A 22,739-nucleotide genomic window follows, 5' to 3' on the forward strand; every position below is an offset into this window, starting at 1 on the left:
CCCTGCAGATAAAAGGCAGGAGAGCAGACGGCCGACACACCACCCACCGTATCAGGCAATATTGAACAAGTGAGCAGGGAAGACTTGGGTCCTCCCTTACTGTTCAATACTGGAAGGCCCAGCCCCTTTAAAGCCAACTCCCTCCTCTTCATGGGAAGAGCTTGTACCAGATGCTGGGAGGTTCAACAAAGGTATATTCCTCTGTCTCTGCCCTTTTGTCACCACTGAAGTATGTACCAACCACATCCAGTCACTGGAACCCGGTGTCAGCATTACAGTATGCACCCAACCACGCCAGCTTCAGAGGATTAGACACTCTGATATTCCACAGTATGGATCACTGGTGCCTTCCCTTTAAAGATTCAGGCCCACTCCCCTAATTGGCGGCCATGTTTTGGCGCCAAGATTTGGATAGTTAAAGAGCACCTGAACTCAGGTTTGGTGCTCATCCGTCAGCTCAAGTCAATACAAGTTTCCTATAGAGCTATCTTATCATTCCCCTTCAGTTCAGCCCACAATTAACCTTTGAAGTATTGTAACTGTTGCGTAAACACAACCACTCACTTGCTCGCAGGAAGCTTCCACAAACAGGGAGTTAGTAACGCAGAGTGAGGGTCAGGCGATGGCCTGCACACAGGGGTCTTATTTTCATAGCTCCTTTTACATCCACTTTAGGGAGGGGAACAAGGCCTCGGTTCAGTGTGTGAGTGCGTTCAAGATTTCTGTCCCATTTGGATTCTCGTTTAGTCTCATCAGATTCTAGTCTAGCATCTTGCCAAGAGCCCTGTTCTCGTCTCAGTCTCGAAATCGCGTCTTGATTCTGGATACTCCAGCCCTTGGGTCCTTACTGTCCTTGTCTAGGCCTCTTGTCACAGTCAGTTGACCAAATTCACAACAATGGCTGCCCCCTTTAGTGTTCAGATGGGACACCGAGACAATCGCCCCTAGAGATCCAGGTCCCTGGTGATATCCAGCAGCATCTATCAAATGAGACACTACTTCAAGAATTCCATTTAAACACAATGTGTGTCTATTTCCTTTCATTGACAGGCCTCTCCTTTGCGAGTAAGGGCTTTACGTTCAAGAACAGTTCAGGGTAGACACCACAACACACTGCTGAAGGCTCAGGAGCATTGTCCCGTGCACCCTTGATGCCACACTGAGAGAAAGTAAGAGGATTATCGCTTTTGGGAGAGGCACAGAAAGGTTCCTGGCCGGCCGGTGGTGCAGCGGCACCCTCACCGGGCCTCGAGGCGAGTGGCTCCGGGTTCGAATCCGGCCGGCTCCTCGCACGCTTTCCATCCGTGCTGGGCAGGCCATCAAGTTGGTGGCGCAGCCTCGTTAAAAAAACCCAGACAAGTGCAACAGAAACGGCGAAAGTGCTGCCCGATGCGCCACAAGTCGCGGAAAGGAACAGTAACGGGAAGATTCCACTGCCCAGGCCAACATGCGCCCCTTACCTGTCATCAACATGATCGCTGTCCCACTTATTGTTTGTGAGACCTCCTGTGCACTTCATTCAATAACATCATAAGACACAGGTGCGGAGTTAGGCCATTCAACCCATCGAGACTTCACTATTTAATTAGAGCTAATTTATTTATTGCGATACAGCACAGAATAGGCCCTTCTGGCCCTTGGAGCTGCCCTGCCCAGCAACCCCTGGTTTAACCCTAGCCTAATCATGGGACAATTTACGATCACCAATTAACCTACCAACCGGTATGTCTTTGGACTGTGGGAGGAAACTGGAGCACCTGGAGGAAACCCACGCGGTCATGGGGAGAACGTACAAACTCCTAACAGGCAGCAGCAGGAATTAAACCCAGGTCATCGGCATTATACTAACCATTACGCTACCGTGTTGCCCTATTTATTTTCCCTCTCAAGCCCACTCCTCTGCTTTCTGCCCGCGAGATCCGACACCCTGACTAGTCATGGACCTGTCAACCTCCGCTTTAAATATACCCAGTGTACAGCCGGTCAACTGTGGCAATGAATTTCGCAGATTCACCTATTTGTTGTTGTTCCTTTTCACGCCTTGTGGCGCGTCGGGCAGCGTTTTATCCGTTTCCGTAACACTTGATTGTTTTTAACAAGGCCAGGTTGCCAGCTCGACGTTGAACCAAGCACGGACGGAAAGCGTGCAAGGGGCCGGCTGGTTTCGAACTCGGGACCATTTGCCTCGAAGTCTGGTGCTGATGCCACTACACCACCGGCCGGCATCCACCAATTTCCTCCCAGGTTTATCTTCCTTGTACCAGCAGTTTGAGGACGAGAACGGCACTGCAGAGAACTAGTTTAGATGTCTCCCACTCCCTACAGAAGAGTCTGTGGGCACCTGATTGGTCACAACGTCATGCATTCGCTATCCCAGCCGAGTGAGCTGGCATCCATCACTCTCTCTTCATTCCCTCAGTTCTGCTTTCACATACAAAATTATCTCATGCACCAGTCACGTGTTGAAAGAAGTTACCCATGCAGTGGACCTACTGTCATTTGATTGTCGATGAAAGGTCTTGACCTGAAGCATCAACTGTCCATTTCCCTCCACAGATGCTGCCTGGGAGTTTTGTTTCTTTTCTTTTTCATGCCGATATGGTGGGGGGAGGGGAAAGAACGTTGTTTTGTTTTTACCGTGTACTGTACCAGCAGTTTATGGTCGAAATGACAATAAAAAGCAACTTGACTTGACTTGACTTGAAGGGTTAATGTCTTTCCTTTCAACAACCTCCATGGTCTTTCTGTAGTTCGTGACTATCTGGAGAAGACAAATATCAGAGTTGTATTATGTGTGCATACTTTGACTAGCTCCCTTTGAACCTTTTTGACTCGCTGACTTTCTTCAGCACCCACTGTGTGTGGGCGTTAATCCAGACCGCCAGCACCGGTCAGTCTCTCTGGTGTCACCGATCCTTAGCTGGTGACTTTCCCTGCCTCCCCACCAATGTTTCCGAGCTGTTTTCCTTTTTGTGTGCGACCATTAACGCCGGCCACATGTGATCTGGGAGGTGCGTCCAGATTTTCAACTCTCATTTCTCTTCTCGTCCCTCAGTGGGCCAGGGGGCACCATACAGTCCGGACGGTCAACCGATGGGAGGGTTTGTAATGGACGGCCAGCAACACATGGGCATTCGGCCTCCAGGTAAGCTCCGCGCCACCGCTAGCGTCCCCGGGCACGCCTCTTCACCCTCCCCCACCGCCTCACCACACATCCCACGGGAAGAAGGGGTCTCATTACTTTTTCCGCTCTCACCTCACCACCCCATTAACATTTAGCAGCACAGTTTTGTAAGGTATCCTTGTTCCTATGCATCGAATGTCTGGGAGGTGGGGATAATCCTTTTGCTTCATCTTGTGGTGGTGTTTTGTTCTGACTATGGTGATACCCTGGCATAGTCTTGGATTGTTTATCTTCCTTCTAGGACCTATGGGTGGAATGGGCATGAATATGGGTATGGAAGGTCAGTGGCACTACATGTAGTCCTCACCACTGTTACCCAACCGCAAAGCAAAGGGGAAGTAAGTACTATCCCCGTTGGGGGTGATTGTATTCTCTGTCTTCATCCACCCAGGCACTTCGCCCTTGTCGTCCATTACCATCATCGTCCTTCTCGTCTTCCTCCTCATCACTCAGCTAGACGTACCTAGTCCATCGTGCTTGTCTTGTCTTTTCTCCTCGTGCACGAGCGTCCCGTCTCCCCGCTAGCTGAGGGGGGGCAGGGGGTGGCGAGCGCCCAGAGGTGAGGCGACGGCTCCTGAGCATGTCAGCTGCGGTCGCTGGCCCAAGCGTCGCGCGAAGCAGCGGAAATCTGTTCAGTTGTTTATTGACACACAGCGCGGGATAGGCCTTTACGGCCTTTTGAGCCACACCGCCCAGCAAACACCCAGTTAAACCCGAGACAATTTACAATGACCAATTAGCCTACCAACCGGTACGCCTTTGGACTGTGGGAGGAAACCAGAGCACCCAGAGGAAACCCACACGGTCACGGGGAGAAAGTTCAAACTCCTTACAGGCAGCGGTGGGAATTGAACCTGGGACGCTGGTACTGCTAAGCATTGTGGTAACCACCACGCTACCAAATGGGTGTCCTGACAGCGTGACTCAAGTCAAAGACATCTTCTACGGACTAGTGGCTTGGTATTCAGTGTAGAGCTTTGATGTCTCCAAGTTTGTCCTAGGTTTATCGTTCTCTCTTTCAATCTACCAATGTATCCGTCACTCTATCATTCCCTCAGTCTTTTATCATCATGAGACCGTAAGATATAGGAGCAGAATTAGGCCATTCGGCCCATCGAGTCTGCTCCACCATTTCACCATGGCTGATTCTTTTTCCCTGTCAGCCCCAGTCTCCTGCCTTCTCCCCATATCCCTTCATGCCCTGACCAATCAAAAATCTATCAATCTCTGCCTTAAACATTTGTAAAGACTTGGCCTCCACAGCTGCCTGTGGCAACAAATTCCAGATTCACCACTCTCTGGCTAAGACATTCCATGTCATCTCCGTTCTAAAAGGACGCCCCTCTATTCTAAGGCTGTAATCGCTATCACTCATTTATTCTATCTCTCGATCAATCTGAAAATCTGCCAGTCTCTTTATCTCTATCCATCTACCAATGACTATCTCTACCACTCTGTCAGTTATCTCCACATTAAACTTTAATGAAGGTGAGAGTGACTGGTTGAGAGAATCTCCACCTGAATCTGCTGCGGGCTGAAGACCAAACTGGGAGGCTGGGAAGAGCAGGAGGCGATGAAGACCTGTGACCCACACGGTTGCAGGATTGGGTCAGGTTGGAAAGGGGAAGCTGAGGGACAGGGGCAGGGACGGGAGTCCAGGACCAAGGCAGGAGTGGCACGGATGACTCCCCACTTGCCTGAAGCCCCGGCAGCTCCCAAGGCAAAGCAGTCCAATCGGACGTTCATTCGCCACCCCGAATGTTCATTCACTCCACCACTGTCAGAGCTGAACCAGGCCATTCAGCCCATCAGGGCTGCTCCACCATTCAATCATGGCCGATTTATTATCCCTCTCAAACCCATTCTCCTGCATACTCCCCGAAACCTTTGATGCCCTTAATAATCGAGAACCTATCAACTTCTGCTTTCGGTATACCCAATGACTTGGCCTCCAGGTCAGCAACAGGCTCTCAAATCCCTGGCCTCCACCAGCAAGGAGGTCGGGGTCGGCAGGGGAAAGGGAATACTGCCAGTTGCATGATCCCGTCCAAATTTCGCACCTAACTTGGATATATAATTGCCAGTCTTTTATCATAACCAGGTCTAAATTCTGGAACCCCCTCCACAACAGGAGTATGGAAACACCTTCACTAGAGGGCTGGAATTAGTTCAAAAGGCAGCTCAAAGATCAGAGTTCAACGTAAATTTTATAATCAAAGTGCATGTATGTCAGTGTACACAACCCTGAGATTCATTTTCTTGCTGGCACACTCAATAAGTGCACAATAGAATAATAGCAATTAGAAGCTGGCCTTGCCAGTGACACCCACATCAGGAAAATTAACTGAGAAATTAATTTTTGGATAGTGGTTATTTTCACGGTTCACTCCACTAAAAAAATTTCAGTTGTGAAATTCTGAGAAACTCTTTGAACTTCCTGCGCTATCTCTTCCTTTTTCCACTCTTCTGACTTGTCCGCCTCCTTCTTCTCTCAAGATACAACTTCTGAGAACATAGGGTGCTTTTCAGATTCCAAAAATACTAGAAAACTAAACTTCCCTACCAGAAACACCAATGCCTTTGAATGGAAAATCCTACAAAAGGTAATGGATTCGGCCCAGTCTGTCATGGTTAAAGCCATCCCGATGATTGAGCACATCTACGTGAAACGCTGTCGTAGGAAAGCAGCATCCATCGTCAAAGATCCTCACCACCCAGGCTGTGCTCTTTTCTCGCTGCTGCCATCAGGTAGAAGGTACAAGAGCCTCAGGAGTCGAGTCGCACCACCAGGTTCAAGAACAGTGACTACCCCTCAACCATCAGGCTCTTGAACAAAAGTGGATAACTACACTCACTTACCTATCCATTGAGATGTTCCCACAACCAATGATCTCACTTTAAAGACGCGTTATCTCATTATCTCACATTCTTGTTATTCATTACTTTTTATTTACATTTGTATTTGCACAGTTTATTGTCTTCTGGTTGACCTTTTATTGATCTTGGAATAGTCGCTATTCTATAGATTTGCTGAGTATGCCCGCAGAAAAATGAATCTCAGGGCTGTGTGTATAATAATAAAATTTATTTCAACTTTGAACTTTGAACAGATACAACTAAGCGGCCGGTGTTCAGACCTGTAAGATTTTGTTGTCTTAAATTGACAAGCCTGACACAATCTCACCTTTGAAGCAGAATAATATATTATGATATAACATGTGTCCGAGCTCTCCTGTGACTGCAGACAGACGTAACCCTTCTGACACTTCTCCCTGAGCCACAGCAACGAAGGACCACGAACAAAGTTCATTGTGCCTCCAGAGACACATGATGTCACGGCCCATCTAAATCAGTGAACTGATTTTTAGAATTGGCACTTGTACCGAGATAGAGTGAAAATCTTGGTTTTGTGTGCCTTTTCAATAGACAATAGACAATAGGTGCAGGAGTAGGCCATTCAGCCCTTCAAGCCAGCACCACCATTCACTGTGATCATGGCTGATCATCCACAATCAGTATCCAGTTCCTGCCTTCTCCCCATATCCCTTCACTCACTATCTTTAAGAGCTCTATCTAATTCTTTTTTGAAAGAATCCAAAGAATTGGCCTCCACTGCCTTCTGAGGCAGAGCATTCCACAGAACCACAACCCTCTGTGTGAAAAAGTTTTTCCTCAATTCAATTCTAAATTTTCTACCCCTTATTCTTAAACTGTGGCCTCTGGTTCTAGACTCCCCCAACATCGGGAACATGTTTCCTGCCTCTAGCGTGTCCAATCCCTTAATAATCTTATATGTTTCAATCAGATCCCCTCTCATCCTTCTAAATTCCAGTGTATACAAGCCCAGTCGCTCCAATCTTTCAACATATGACAGTCCCGCCATCCCAGGAATTAACCTTGTGAACCTACGCTGCACTCCCTCAATAGCAAGAATGTCCTTCCTCAAATTTGGAGACCAATACTACACACAATACTCCAGGTGTGGTCTCACCAGGGCCCTGTACAGCTGCAGAAGGACCTCTTTGCTCCTATACTCAATTCCCCTTGTTATGAAGGCCAACATGCCATTAGCTTTCTTCACTGCCTGCTGTACCTGCATGCTTACTTTCAGTGACTGAGGTACAAGGACACCTAGATCTCATTGCACTTCCCCTTTTCAATGGTGCATTGAGGTGGTATGAGTAAAAATAATAACCGTGTGCAGAATAGAGTGTCACAGTTACAGAGAAAGTGCAGGCAGACCATGAGGTGACAGTCCAAACAAGGCAGATTGTGAGGTCAAGAGTCCGTCTTATCTTACAAGAGGAATCAGAATCAGATTTAATATCATCGGCATAGCTTGTGAATTTGTTAACTTTGCAGCAGCAGGACAATGCAATACATGATGATATAGAAAAAAACAATTTCAGCATATATATAAAATGATTAAATAAGTAGTGCAAATTAACAGGAATAAAAAAGTAGTGAGGTAGTGTTCACGGGTTCAATGTCCATTCAGAGATCTGATGGCAGAGGGGAAAAAGCTGTTTCTGAATCACTGAGTGTGAGCCTTCAGGCTTCTGTACCTCCTTCCTCATGGTAACAATGAGAACACGGCATGTCCTGGGTTCTTAATGATGGACGCCACCTTTTTCAATTATAAGACTGTTCAATTGTCTTATAACAGCAGTACTAAAGCTGTCCTTGATCCTGGTGGTATGTGCTTCTCTCCTGTGGGATGGGGTTGAAGAGAGAATGTCTGGGGTGGCCAGGGTCTTTGATTATGCTAGCGACTTTACTGAGGCAGTGAGATGTTTAGACAGAGTTCATAAAGGAGAGGCGAGTTTCCGTGCTGTACTGAGCAGCATCCACAACTCACCACAGTTTCTTGTGGCCGGAGGCAGAGCAATTCTCGCACCAAGCCGCAGTGTGTCCCGTTAGGACGCTTTCTGTAGTGCGTTGTCAAAAATCGTGTGCTCGTTCGCCTTTGGCATCCTTGTTACCTTACAGGCAAATGTAGCACAGCAATCACTCGAGCTGAGTATGACGTTCTTCTGAGGGTTGTTTATCAGTGGGTCTTCAGATAACTGTAGGTGTCAATCTGAGATCACCACAGGCCTTAATCCAGGATGTTAGAGTGGATTCCCTTAATCATGGAATCATAGAAATCTACAGCACATGACAGGCTCTTTGGCCCACAATGTTGTGCCAACCATGTAACCTACTCTAGAAACTGCCTAGAATTTCCCTACCACAGAGCCCTCTATTTTTCTAAGCTCCATGTCCCTATCTAAAAGTCTCTTAAAAGACCCTATTGTGTCCGCCTCCACCACCGTCACTGGCAGTGCATTCCACGCACCCACCACTCTGTGTGAAAAATTTACCCCTGACATCCCCTCTGTACCTACTTCCAAGCACCTTAAAACTATGCCCCCTCGTGTTAGCTATTTCAGCCCTGGGAAAAAGCACCTCTATCAAATCACCCCTCATCTTCTGTCGCCCCAAGGAGAAAAGGCCAAGTTCACTCAACCTATTCTCATAAGGCATGCTCTCCAATCCAGGCAACATCCTTGTAAATATCCTCTGCACTCTCTCTATAGTATCCACATCCTTCCTGTAGTGAGGTAACCAGAATTGAACACAGTACTCCCGACGGGATCTAACTAAGGTCTTAAATAGCTTTAACATTACCTCACGGTTCTTGAACTCAGTTCCACAGTTGGTGAAGGCCATCACACTATACGCCTTCTTAACAACACTGTCAACCTGCGCAGCAACTTTGAGTGTCCTATGGACACGGACCCCAACATCTCGCTGATCGTCCACACTGCCAAGGGGCTTACCATTAGTATTATATTCTGTCTTCAAATTTGACCTACCGAAATGGACCACTTCACACTTACCTGGGTTGAACTCCATCTGCCACTTCTGCATCCTATCAATGTCCCAGTGACAACCCTCCAGACTGTCCACTTTTGTGTCATCAGCAAAAGCTTACTAACCCACCCTTCTACTTCCAAAAACACTTGGGCAGCCATCTTGTTCAACTGCAACTCACTACCACCTGGGGAAGCTCCTGAAGAACTTTGTGACTTCGACATGAGGAGGCTGGCAAGCCATCTGTCACCGCACGGTACTTGACGGATCAGAGTCGCGGTCCACGATTCACGGCTGCAGCCTTCCTGTGACGTGCATGATCATCGTCTGCCGGCCTTGGTTGGATGGTTCTTTATCTGGGACCTTCCCCTTCTCCCTACCACCATGGATTGACCTACCAGGAGCTGAGCTCCACAGGGCATCACTCTCGGGATCTCAGGAACTCAAAGGCCTCTCCAATGCAACACAATGATGAGCCTCAGAGAAGCCCAGGCAAATGTAAAAACATTTAAGAGCCGGTGCTGACCATTCAGGCCCTGGAAACAGTTCCTCCATTCATTCCGATCTTCTCTCTCAGTTGCTTTTCCCTGCTCTATCCCCATATTCCTTGATCCCATTGACATCCAGCAACCTATCGACCCTTGATCTGGAATGACTGAGCATTCGCAGTCTCAATTCTACAGATTCATTTCCCCCAGCACACACAAACCACCCTTGCCCCCACGACCAAATGAAAAGATATCTTCTCATCTCAGTGCAAAAGAGCTTCCCCATCTTTTATGAGACTGCTCCCTGCTTAAAGATTCCTCAACCATGTCGTGTCAAGTTTAAAGTTCAAAGTACATTCATAATCAAAGTATGCGTACCATATACAACCATGAGGTTCATCTTCTTGCAGGTAGCCACAAAACAAAAATTGCAATAGAGTTGTTGAGAAACCCTCACACCACAAAGACCATCAAATGAAACAAAGAACAAATGGTGCAAACAGCGAAAGAATAGACAAATAACACACAGAACATGAACCACAGCGTCGCTGAAAATGAGCCCGTAGCCACAAAGACAGTTCAGCACTTAGGTAAGGGCTGATGGCTGCAGGCCACAGCTGCAGAATCAGTTCAGAGCCGAGACGAGCAAGGTCTCAGGGAGAACTGAGCTGAACACCATTTTGTCCTTAGCTCTTGGCCTTGATGACTTAATCTTTTTAATCTGGCTCGGCGCATAAATCAGCCAAACAGCGGTTCACTCTCGGGCCTGGGCCCCGCCGCTTCAACCCGGCCTAAAGTTTCATTCTGGCCCAAAGTTTCAACCCGGCGCAAAGTCCACTTCAGCAAGGGCCACCACGGCTGTACCAAGGTGTCTACGCCCTCCAAACCAAACACTGCCAAGGTTTTGACTGGAGCCCTTCCCGACATTTATCAACAGTAGTAAAACTAAATCTCCGGTCACTGTTGCACGTCTATTATTGGGATGCCACGCTCAAATTGTCTGCCAGGTTCTCCACAGGATAAGGGTGACGACACTTCAGAAGGATTTTAGACTTACAAAGCATTTCACGACATCCCCGAAGGAACACGAGAGCATTAATGAAATCCAGGTCTTTTCCACCGGTGGTAGGTGGGTAAGACGTTTTTGAAGGCAACCTATCTCCGGGACAACGTTCACCCAGACTTGGGAAACAAAGTCCCCGGACATCTCGGGGATTGGCCCACAATTTAGTGTGCTATAAATGGAAAGCACCTTTTTTGTAAACGAAGTTTCGAAGAGGAGAGAAGGGCCCTGACCCAGACGGAGATGTTGAGCCAATGAGCTGAAGGAAATTAGCAAATCAATGGTAGGGACGCCAAGCATTAGGCACACACACAAGGCCAGAACGCCTTTGCCTGGGCTAATTGATAGAGGGCTGTTTAAGTTCTCAGTCAATCACACTGTGTCCAATTGAATTGACAGGGCAGGTATGCAAATGCACTCATTAATATCTTGGATCTGCCATGGGTCACAGCACCTGAACCCAATCCTGCCATTGTACTCCGGGCCTGGACGGATGCGAGTTCCTGCTTTTGAGTTCCAAAAGAAACGAATTCTGACAGAATAGAGGCAATTTTCTTTAGCATCAGATAAACGCGTTAGGTGGGTGGACAAGCTGCAATCGGCCAGGATAACCAAGTCCAACAGCCCAATTAGCAAGGAGATTGTGGGGTGGGAATTGTCAGTGAGATATCTGGACAGGTCTTTACATTCTAACCTGGACAATTAAGCAGGAGTAGCTAAAGCAAATGCTGGGACTGCCAGCTGCTGCTTAGAGCTGCCTAGGGGATCAGCACAAACTAGTTTGTCCTTCAGGGACACAAGAGATTCTGCAGATGCTGGAAGTCTTGAGCAGCACACACAGAAAATGCTGGAGGCACTGGGCAGATCGGCGGAGAGAAATCAACAGTCGTAGGGTGCAGGCCTGAAACCTTGACTGTTCCACCATCATCATCAAGTGCCGTGTTGTATGACATCATCATTAAGTGCTGTGTCATATGACGTGGGCAATCATGGTCTTTTCATGACCATGACCGTTCTTGGCAAATTTGTTTCTGCAGAAGTGGTTTGCCATTGGCTTCCTTTAGGCGGTATCTTTACAAGTTGAGTGACCCCCCCCCCACCCCACCAGAACACCCCAGCCATTATCAATACCCTTCGGAGATTGTCTGCCTGGCGTCAGTGGTCACATAACCGGGATTTGTGATCTGCACCGGCTGCTCATACGACCATCCACCCATGATTGCCATGGCTTCACGTGACCCGTGATCAGGGGGCTAAGCAGGTGCTACTCCTTGTCCAAGGGTGACCTGCAGGCTAGCGGAGGGAAAGAGCACCTCACACCTCCTTTGGTAGAGACGTATCTCCACCCCGCCTCCTAGTTGACTGTTTATTTCCCTCTATAGTTACCGCTTCGCTTGCTGAGTACCTCCAGCACACGGTATGCATTGCTCTAATTCTCCCTTCCGCGTCCAATAGCATTTTCTCACCTTTATATCTACTGATAATCACTTGGTTGAGCTGGGGCAGAAGGGACTAGACTTGGGGGCGACTGTAATCTTGGCATTAACTTGGGGCGGCTAAGTGAACTTTTTCATTCAAAATCAGAATCAGGTTTAATATCATTGTCGTACATCGCAAAATTTCTTGTTATGTGGCTGTAGTAGATTGTAATACATATTAATAAATTGCATTAAGAAGTATATATATTTAAAAAGTTATGTTAAATAAGTAGTTCATAAAGAGATTTAAAAAAATAGGTAGTGTTCATGTGTTCGATGGCCATTCATAAATCAGATGACAGAAGGGAGAAAACTGTTCCTGAATCGTTGAGTGTGTTCCTTCAGGCTCCTGTACCTCCTCCCTGATGGCAACAATGAGCAGAGGGCATGTCCTGGGTGATGGGGGTCCTTAATGGTGGTTGCCACCTCTTTGAGGCATCGCTCCTTGAAGATGACCTGGATGTCTTCAACCAAAAGTGAAACTGTGAAAGGTTCGGGAGAGGAGCAGAAGGTTCATTTTAAGTTTAATCAGGGATGAGCAGTGAGTGATTTAGGAGGATTTGTTGCAGATGTGGGTGAGCAAAGTCTGCCCTGGCAGTCGGGTCGGCCCCATTCTTTCTCTTGAGGGGTTGCTGGGAAGAGTGAGTGAGTGAGTGGGAGGAGACATGAGCGGTGCACAAACCCTCACAATTGGGACATGCCAGGGGGAGATGGCAGCCCTGAGGGGCAAACACCCGGTCTTGGAAGTCCATTGCCATGGTGGTTGTCTGGGCGGAGGCGAAGTCAGGGGCAAAGCAGAGGAGAAACTGGTAAGGGAATCAAGTGGGGGACAGAGAGGTCTGAGGAAACAGTGTCGAGAGGGAGAGTATTAGGAAAGACAGGCTAGGGGCAAGAGAGAAGGGAAAAGTGGCAACAATGGGCAGGCAAAGAGAGGGCAGTTGTCAAGCAGGGGGAAAATTGGGACTGAAAAATTGCCTGGTAAATTTACATCTCCTCCCGCTCCTGTCTCGGGCAAACGAACTATAACTCAGTGGTTGAGTTGAACAGGCAAGTTGCTGGCCATCAATATGCAGGGTCCTACACTGAGAATGCCTATCACCTGCTTTCAGAATGAGGTTTAATAGCACCGGCATATGTCGTGAAAAAAGTAATAGAAAAAACATGAATTACAGCAAGTACATACAGTATATTAAATAGTTAAATAAGCAGTGGAAACATAGAAATAAAAAACTAGTGAGGTAGTGTCTATGGATTTAACGTCCATTCTAAAATCGGATGGCAGAGGGGAAGAAGCTGTTCCTGAATCATTGAGTGTGTGCCTTCAGGCTCCTGTACCTCCTCCCTGATTGAAGCAATAACCTGGGTGATGGGGGTCCTTGCCCTTTTGAGGCATCACTCCTTGAAGATGTCCGGGATGCTGGGGAGGCTAGTGCCCATGGAGCTGACTAAGTTTTCAGCTCCCTGCAGCTGTCTTCGATCCTGTGCACTAGCCCCCGCCTACCGCCATAGCAGACGATGACGCAGCCAGCTAGAATGCTCTCCACAGTACATCTGCAGGAACTTGCGAGTTTCTTTGGTGACGTAGCAAATCTCCTCAAACTCCTAATGAAATATAGCCACTGTTGTGCCTTGTCTGTACCACATGGATATCGTTCTCTGCTGGAACCTCCAAAAATTCAAAACAGAACAAGTATAATTAATGGAGCTGGTTGGAGACTAGTTTTGCATTGGTTATTGGGTTCAACTGAACAAAAAATATGAGGAAAGTTTGAACATAGCCCAGACACTCCCTGGAACTAGGAAGGCTGCAAACCCTTATGGCAGGTTTTCCAGCTGGAATGGTGAAGCTCCTTCAATAATTCCAAAAGTCTGAAGTAGGGTAAATACTGAAAGGCTTTTATCCGCAGTAAGACGTGACCTCCATGCTGAGTGTCTGCCCCTGGACTGAGGAGGAGGGGCAATGGTGAAATCGCCTTTATTCAGGGCTCTGTGGGAGGAGCCACAGGGGTAGTCAGCAGAGGGACGTGTCCAGACAGTTAACCCAGTTACAACATATATATGTATGGTTTACCACGAATGGGAGATGTTGGGGGACAGAGGAAATGTCAGTGGATGTTGACGATATGAAAGGTATTACATTTTGTGTTTGGTTCTTTCAGGTTTGCCAGGAATACCAGGGGACTTCGTATCTCAAGGAGGCGCAGTGGGGATGGGCCTCCCACAACCAGGATACACCCCTCCCTCGGTGACACCACACCCAGCCCAGCTGAGACACGGACCCTCGCTACACTCCTACGTCCCCGGCCACCCCCACCATCCAGCCATGATGATGCACAGCAGACCCCCCTCCCACCCAGTGATGTCATCGCAAAGCCCTTCCCTCCTGAGCCCTGGAGAACCAATCACGAGCGGGCAGGCTATGGACGCCCATGGCCACTAAAATGTATAGAAGTGTACAGAAGAGGAAGAGTTTAATAAGATGCCCAGCCTTGGCATTTGAGGCACAAACTGGAATTCTGACTGCTGTGTGTGTGACACTGTTGTTCATTTTTATTGTACTTTTTGTGAATCTGAACGAGGACCAATTCTGGAGCATCTTAATTAAACGATCATGAGACTTTTATATATAAGGAAACACTGAAAAGGAAGGACATTACAACCATTTTTGAGCATCTACGACAAACAATGAAGACTAAATTAACTAGTTCCTTTGGTTTCTGATAGATTTTCTTTTATACATATAGATAAAGAAAAATAACGAAAAAAGCAATGAAGTATTTCAGCACTATGTGTGATATTCTCAATAACCTGGGGAGAGGAACGTGAAGCATTTCCTGGGGAGGTGTGAGGGTGGAGGGGAGGAGGGATGGGGGAGGGATAGAAGCTTTCTTCCAACACAGATCCTCACAGTTGTACACCAGTACGGCCCTGGGCCTGGAAGCTAGTTTTGGGGAAGAGGTTACTGGTGGCATCTTGTAATGACTAGATCCTAACCACTTCCTAACCAATCAATGGCTCAATTTAATATCAGAGAATGTACCTGAAATTCGTACTCTTCACAGACAGCTATGAAACAGAGGGGAATCCCGGAGAATGAATGACAGAAAAATGTTGAGCCACAACGCCCCCTCCCACGCACACGTAGCAGCAAAGTATCCCCCTCCTCCTCCCCCCCATTTGTTCCAGCAAAAGCACGAGCGCCACCCACCCAGAGCTGATGATCTAGAGTCAATCAAAAACTAAGTAAAGGCATCGGTTAGTCTTGCGAGACCATGGATCTGCACCTGGAAAGTCTTCACGCTCCAGGGCGCAGGCCTGGGCAAGGTTGTATGGAAGACCAGCAGTTGCCCATGCTGCAAGTCTCCACTCTCCACGACACCAATGTTGTCCAAGGGAAGGGCATTAGGACCCATACAGCTTGGCACCAGTGACGTCACAGAGCAATGTGTGATTAAGTGCCTTGCTCAAGGACACAACACATTGCCTCGGCTGGGGCTCGAACTCATGACCTTCAGGTTGCTAGTCCAATGCCTTAACCACTTGCCCACATCTATTGTCCATCCTAACCTTTCAACATCACAACAGGCTCCCTCTCTCTCTGACGAGGGAGAGACAGATATCGCTTCTGCCACAGTGAGAGGGGAAGCCGACAGCTCACTGTTTCGACGTTACAATCTGCGGCGTCCCTTACTCGAGTTCCCCCAACTCGAGAACCAGCAAACTCTGTCACCATCGAGAGAAAGTGCAGAGGCCTCCGACAGTGACGCCCGCTGTCTCGACATTTCAATCTCCCGTGACGTTTCAGTTGGCAACATCATATGGCAGTGACCTTTGGATGGTGGCGTTGGGAAAGGGATTACTGGTGGCATTTTGTCAGGGCTGGATCCACACCACTTCCTAACCAATTATAAGCCAATATGGCAGTGAGTTTTGGATACTGGTGTTGGGGAAGGGGGGGGGGGGAATATTGACTGAATCCCAACAAGTTCCTAACCAATTATAGGCTGGTGGGCGCCATCTTTGTGGAAAAGCTAGATCCTAACCAAGCATCATCTTCTATATGCTGTCCCTCCTGAGTTGTCAGCCTCAACTTCTTGGATGGGAATCTGGTCTATTTGCAGACATGTTTAAGTAATCTTTACTCTCTTTCTGCAGAAATGCAGCAAAGTATGTCTGCTTAAACATATATGGATTAGTGCTGGGACAGATTCAGAATCCTACAATAATATTTCACTATGTTTACAAAATCTGCTCAGCGATAATGACCAAGTCATCCTGAAAACTTGTCTATGAAGTATTTAATCAGCTTGTCTGTTTTCTTCTGCAATTAACCAATGAGTGGACCTCCACAGTGTTCTTTTTAGTAAACCTCCAGTCTGATACCATATATTTAGAAAGCCAACGTTCTTTTGAAACTCAGAGTGCGAAAGGTCAATATTCTGAATCTCTACCTTCCATTTAATTGGAACAGTTTCACTCCCACATCTTAGTGTCAAATGGACTTTCTTATTGAAGATGTCATGAATTCACAGGAAAAAATGGGTTGAGGGATTGTAATTCAATTCCTGCAATTACTCATGGGCCAACCAATAAGGGGAGACATCACTGGCTTGATAATTAATGGTCCAACCAATAAGGAGTGGCATCACTGGTTAGAGAATTAATGGGCCAACCAATAAGGTCTGACATCACTGGTTTGAGAATTAATGGGGAAGCTAATAAGGAGTGACATTACTGTTTTGAGAATTAATGGACCATCATAATTCAGGATTTCCAATTATTAGATGCTGTGGTTATAATTGGAGATCTGCTACTGGGAAAATTTACATTCTTGACCATGTCGTGCTTGGGGGTGTACTCTTAATGATTCTAGTGGAGAATAAAATACTCTTATCTATAGTTTAAAAGATATTGGAAACAATTGTGAAATATATGTAGGTTAATTTCAGTCATTTTCAGACAATTCCTTACCCATCTGTACATGTAGTCTTTACACACACTAACAACTGATTGACGGATCGCCATTCCATGCCTGGCCTGCCTCCTATACTTGCTTTTATTAGTCGAGGCACTGAGTTCAAAAGTCAGGAGGTTATTTTGAAACTTTATAAAAGTCTGGTTAGGACGCCTCTAGAGTATTGCATACAGTTTGGGTCGCCTCACTATAGGAAGGATGTTGAGGCTTTGGAGAGGGTGCAGAAGAAACTCACCGGGACGCTGCCTGGTTTAGAAGGCATGTGCTATCTTAAGAGGCTGGAAAAACTTTGGTTGTTTTCTCTGGAGTGTCAGAAGCTGAGGCAAGATCTGATAAGAGTTTTACAAGATTATGAGAGACATAGACTGGACAGGGAGTATCTGCTCCCCAGGCCAGAGTGTCTAATACCAAAGGGCATGCATTGAAAGTGAGAGGAGGTAGGTTCAAATGGGAATGTGAGGGGTAAGCTTTTTACTCAGAGAGTGGTGGATCCTGGAATGCACTGCCTTTTATGGTGGTAGAACCAAATATATTAGAGGCGTTTAAGAAATTTTGGATAGGCACATGGATGTGAGGAAGATGGTGCAGGTAGGAGGGATTAGTGTTTGGGAGTTTTAACTTGCATTGTAGCTGGTTCAGTGCACATTGTAGGACAGGTGGCCTGTTTCTGTGCTGTATGCTTCTATATTCTAAAGGGACAAGTCCTTTGCAATGAAATTGCCCTGAATCAGCAACGGGAATACACAATGAACCTTTAAAAGCATCTAGGAATGGTGTTCCAAATGTCCTAATTCAGGCTGAGACCTTGAAGATTTGGGCTGCTTCCAGAGTGGATGTGACAAAGTTCCAAAATGCACTTCATAACTCTGGCTAAAAGCATAAGGCTGTACTGACAATAGGGCTAGCCAGTGGCGTAGCGGCTTTCGCACCAGACTTTGAGGCGCGTGGTCTCGGGTTCGAATCTGACCGGCTCCTTGCACACTTTCATTCCATGGTAGAGCATCGAGCTAGCAACTCAGCATCGTAAAACAAAAAAACAACAAAAGACAAAAGTGCTAAAGAAATGGTCCGGTTGAGACCCGATGCATCACCAGGTACGGAAAGGAACTGCTATTTACAATATACAAAGATAGTTAGATATTTTATCGATCCCAAAGGAAATTATAGTGTCACAGTAGCAATGCAAGCACACAGACATACAAATGTTAGAAGAGAAGTAAGAAAGAATTTAAAAAAATAAGTTACCTCAAACAGTCTAACAGGAGGGGGTCATCACTTCCCCAGCTATAGGTTGACTCATTCTAGAGCGTAATGTCCGAGGGTAAGAATGACCTCATATAGCGCTCTTTGGAGCAGTGCAGTTGATTTAGTCTATCACTAAATGTGCTCCTCTGTTCAGCCAAGGTGGCTTGCAGAGCATGAGAAACATTGTCCAGAATTGCCAGGATTTTCCATAGGGTCCTTTGTTCTACCACACCCTCCAGTGTGTCCAGTTTGACTCCTATGGCAGAGCCAGCCTTTCTAATCAGTTTATTGAGCCTGTTGGCATCATCCGTGTTGATGCCATTGCCCCAGCACACCACTGCAGGGAAGATTGTACTGGCAACAACAGACGGGTAGAACATGTGAAGCAGAGGCCTGCATACTCCAAAGGACCTCTGTCTCCTCAGGAAGTGGAGGTGAGTCCGGCCCTCTGTATTGGTGCTCCACTTAAGTCCGTCATTCAGGTGCACCCTTCCCCCAGGTACTTGTAGGTCCTCACCACATTCATGTCCTCACCATCAAGAGTAACAGGGAGCAGTGCAGGCTTAATCTTCCTACAGTCCAACACCACCTCCTTTGTCTTACTGATGTTGAGCTGTAGATGATTCAGCTTGCACCATTTGGCAAAGTCCTCCACTAGGGCCCTGTATTCATCCACCCGTCCCCCCTCTATGCACCCAACTATTGCTGAGTCACCAGAGAATTTCTGCAGATGATTCTCAAAGTGAATCCTCTGCAGCAGAAATCCATTCCAAGGTAAAGGCAATGATCAATTTACACTTATATCTTGAAAATTGTGTGATCCAGAGAAAAATCACTGATCAGGAATTAGAACAATTTCTTTATCCAGAGGGTGGTGAATCTGTGGAATCCATTACCACAGATGGCTGTGGAGACCCAGTTATTTAGTATATTTAGAAGCTGAGGTTCTTCATTAGTAAAGGCGTCAAAGGATACAGGGGGAAGGCAGGAGAATGGGGTTGAAAGGGTATGATCAAATGGTAGAGCAAACTTGATGGGCCAGATGGACTAATTCTGCTTATATGTCTTATGGACCTATGTTTTATGGGCACAGGTGAAGTACTAGATCATGTAAATGGGGTGAGCAGAAATGACAGGATGGAAGATCTGGAGGGTAGGATATGGTGCTTCTCCCACTTCTGGGCACAACTGGAGTGTGCAGCCACTCTGTCATGGGGTCAAACTCGCCTAAGACATTCAGGGAAAAGATAAGTAAATGCTTAGAATATAAAAATTGGAGATTGTGTTGCAATGTTACAAAACGCTGCTTAGACCCCCATCTCGAATATTGTGCGAAGAAGGATATGCTATTGCTGGAGAATGCAGAGGAGATGCATCGGGATATTGCCTGGATTAGAAAGACTTTAGTTACGGGAAAAAATCAGATAGACTGCGCTTGCTTCTGCTGGAGCAAAGGAAGCTAGGGGTAAGAGATATATAAAATTGTAAGGCATTGATATCCTAGTCAGAATCTTTGCTCCACAGTTATGCTATGAAAAGCGAGAGGGCCTTGGTTTAAGGTGAGAGGAGGTAGGTTCAAAAGGGTTCTGAGTGGGAAGTTCTTTTTTCACACAGTGTGTGGTTGATACCTGGAACAATGCCAGGGGAGGTGATGAAATCAGAATTCAATCCCTACATGAAGGAATTGGCAAAGCAGAGAAGGAAATGGACCTAGTGTAAAAAAGTGGGATTAGTGTAGGTGGGCAAAAACCTTGCTGAGGTTGTGGTGGACAAAAGGACCTGCTTCTGCACTGTACAAACGTGGCCCTCTGACATTTGAAACAGAGGAGAGTTCGAAGCAGTCAATAAGAAATCACTTTGATTGGCCAACCACGATAGACCGAAGTTCCCCTGCGGAACAATAACATTCAATGGCTCAGTGGCTGGACAGAAAGAAGGGAACGCAGCCAGTTCAGAATGGGGTGTGGATTTTGAAGTGTTTGGAATTTCTTCATTTTCAGAGTGCCCAGTGAAATCCTGGTACTTTCAGGTTTAATATCAACACACTTCAAATGATTCTCAGTGCAGATCAAGGAATCTGGTCAAATCTAGGTGAGAACAATGACCTCAGCACTTGAGGTTCTCACTTGAGGGTCAGATCAGAAATGGATGGCTGTGTTCTGTGTAGTGTGGGGAAGGGAAAAAATTGATTCTCCATATATCTCTCTCTATCTCTTTTTCTCTATCACTCTCTCTCTCTCTTCTCCTCTATCTTTCCGTCTCTTTCTCACTTTCTCTCTCTCACTCTATCTCTATCTCTCTCATTATTTCTCTGTCTCTCGCATTCTTTCTCTCTATCTGTCTGTCTGTCCATCTCCCTCTCTCTCGCCATGAGCTGTAAAAACACTACTGCTCCCTGCAATAGACCCTTTGGCAAGCCCTCCTCTGCCCAGCCCCTCACCCTCAGGGTCCCAGCCTCTGAAAAATCCAGAATAGTCTGGTGCAAACTTTGGGACAGCACAGTGGTGTATTGCTTGTACAGCGCCAGCAACCCAGGTTCAATTCCCACCGCTGCCTGTAAGGAGTTTGTACGTTCTCCCCGTGACCGCGTAGGTTTCCTCCTGGTGCCCTGCTTTCCTCCCACAGTCCAAAGGCGTACCGATTGGTAGATGAATTGGTCACATGGGTGTAGTTGGACAGCGCAGACTCATTGAGTCTGAAGGGGCTGTTATCTCTACATAAAATAAATATTAAGTAAAAGAATAAAAACGCAGGGGATGAACAAGTGTTTACCTAACACCCTTTTTTGACTTCAATGCGTTCCAACAAACTTGTGACTAATGAATTACAGTCGCGGCCACTGCACAGCAAGATCTCACAAACATTGATAAATGGCCCGAAGATCGACTTCACCAGTGCGGGCTCATTGAGCCAAAAGAGCCTGTGTTGTGTCTGGAGGTAAAATAACTGTGACAGCGACCAGATACACTCTGGAACCCATGACTGGGTGCTGCACCTCAAAAATAAGAATGGAAAATTAATTGAATTGAATTGACTTTATTACTTACATTCTTCACATACATGAGTAAAAATCTTTACGTTACATCTCCATCTGAATGTGCAATGTGCAATCATAGTAATTTATAATAATTTATAATAAATACAACAGTCAATGTAACATAGAAATACAGTTGTGTCAGTGTGAATTAATCAGCCTGATGGCCTGGTGGAAGAAGCTGTCCCGGAGCCTGTCGGTCCTGGCTTTTATGCTGCGGTACCTTTTCCGGATGGTAGCAGCTGGAACAGTTTGTGGTTGGGGTGACTCGGGTCCCCAGTGATCCTTTCGGTCCTTTTTTCACACCTGTCTTTGTAAGTGCCCTGAATCATGGGAAGTTCACATCTACCGATGCGTTGGGCCGTCTGCAGAGTTCTGCGATTGAGGGAAGTACAGTTCCCATATCAGGCAGTGATGCAGCCAGTCAGGATGCTCTCAATTGTGCCCCTGTAGAAAGTTCTTAGGATTTGGGGGCCCATACCAAACTTACTCCACCGCCTGAGGTGACAGAGGCGCTGTTGTGAGCATTTGGACTGTACACACCACACAGCTGGTGTGTACAGGCCATATGTTGGAGGCCCTCTGCAGCTCTTGTGGGAGAAGCAATGCTTTGGGCCAGTGCAGGCGGTGTTCAACCTCTCAGTCTACATGTCTGTTTTCCTACTGGCTTTCATCGTCTGAGAACCAGTCTCAACGTTCGGAGGAATCGGCAACTGGGTGAAAAGGACTCGGGTGACAAAGGCGGGAATTCCAGTCAGAGAACAGAGAGCTGGGGATCGGGGGGGGGGACGGGTGGAGAATGGCTGTCTCCCTGAATGAAGGGGAATGTTTACTTGTGTCTGACACTGCCCAGCATAAGGCCCACTGCCTTTCCTCAGAATCTATGAATGGCTAATGAAAAGGAATGAAGTCCAAGGCACTCATGGATACTGAGGAAAGCAGAGGGCGGTACTAAAAGGCACAAATATGTCCGGTCAGTGTAGTTTTTGGGTGGTGCTCAACTCTCCTCTCAGTCGACTTGTTACGATACGCAGCCGACAGTGCCAACTTCCGGGGTTTAGACGCTCCGACTCTCCGGAAAATGGATAGCTGGCGTCGCCCCTTTAAGGATTCAGGCCCACTCCGCCATGTTTTGCCGCCAGGATTTTAATAAAGAGCACCTGAACTGAGGTTCAGGGCTCGATCGTCAGCTCTACTGTGGATTCTCGTCTAGCTTGGAACGTCTGTCCCCGTCTCATATTCTGTCTGGGATACACCAGCACTTGGGTACTTCCCATCCTCGCCTTGGTCTCTCGTCACACTATTTGTCCGTCCTACTATCGTCTTTTATTCGTCTGCCCCTAAGTTTCTTTCCACCGACTCTTCCAATGGTGCAGACTGGTACTCAGACAATAAAAGGCATTGGGAAGATGGACA

The 22,739-nt window shown here is 47.0% G+C and overlaps 1 protein-coding gene across 7 annotated transcripts in view; it reads left to right on the forward strand.

The window, feature by feature from the left end:
• Positions 1-14,904, forward strand: part of LOC134352662 (homeobox protein Meis1-like) — a 439,361-nt gene extending 424,457 nt beyond the window's left edge. For 4 of the 7 annotated variants that reach the window (XM_063060007.1, XM_063060011.1, XM_063060010.1 and 1 more), the window contains exons 11-12: positions 3,056-3,145; positions 14,229-14,904. In XM_063060007.1, the coding sequence (XP_062916077.1) occupies positions 3,056-3,145; positions 14,229-14,509 (371 nt within the window). In that variant the 3' untranslated portion in view covers positions 14,510-14,904. Of the gene's footprint in view, positions 1-2,100; positions 2,565-3,055; positions 3,146-3,425; positions 3,523-14,228 lie in introns of those variants that run through there. The other 3 variants (XM_063060013.1, XM_063060014.1, XM_063060012.1) reach the window with 2 other exon arrangements.
• Positions 14,905-22,739: the final 7,835 nt, after the last annotated feature.

The sequence above is a fragment of the Mobula hypostoma genome, chromosome 10 (assembly GCF_963921235.1).
Source record: "Mobula hypostoma chromosome 10, sMobHyp1.1, whole genome shotgun sequence".
Lineage (NCBI taxonomy): Eukaryota > Metazoa > Chordata > Chondrichthyes > Myliobatiformes > Myliobatidae > Mobula > Mobula hypostoma.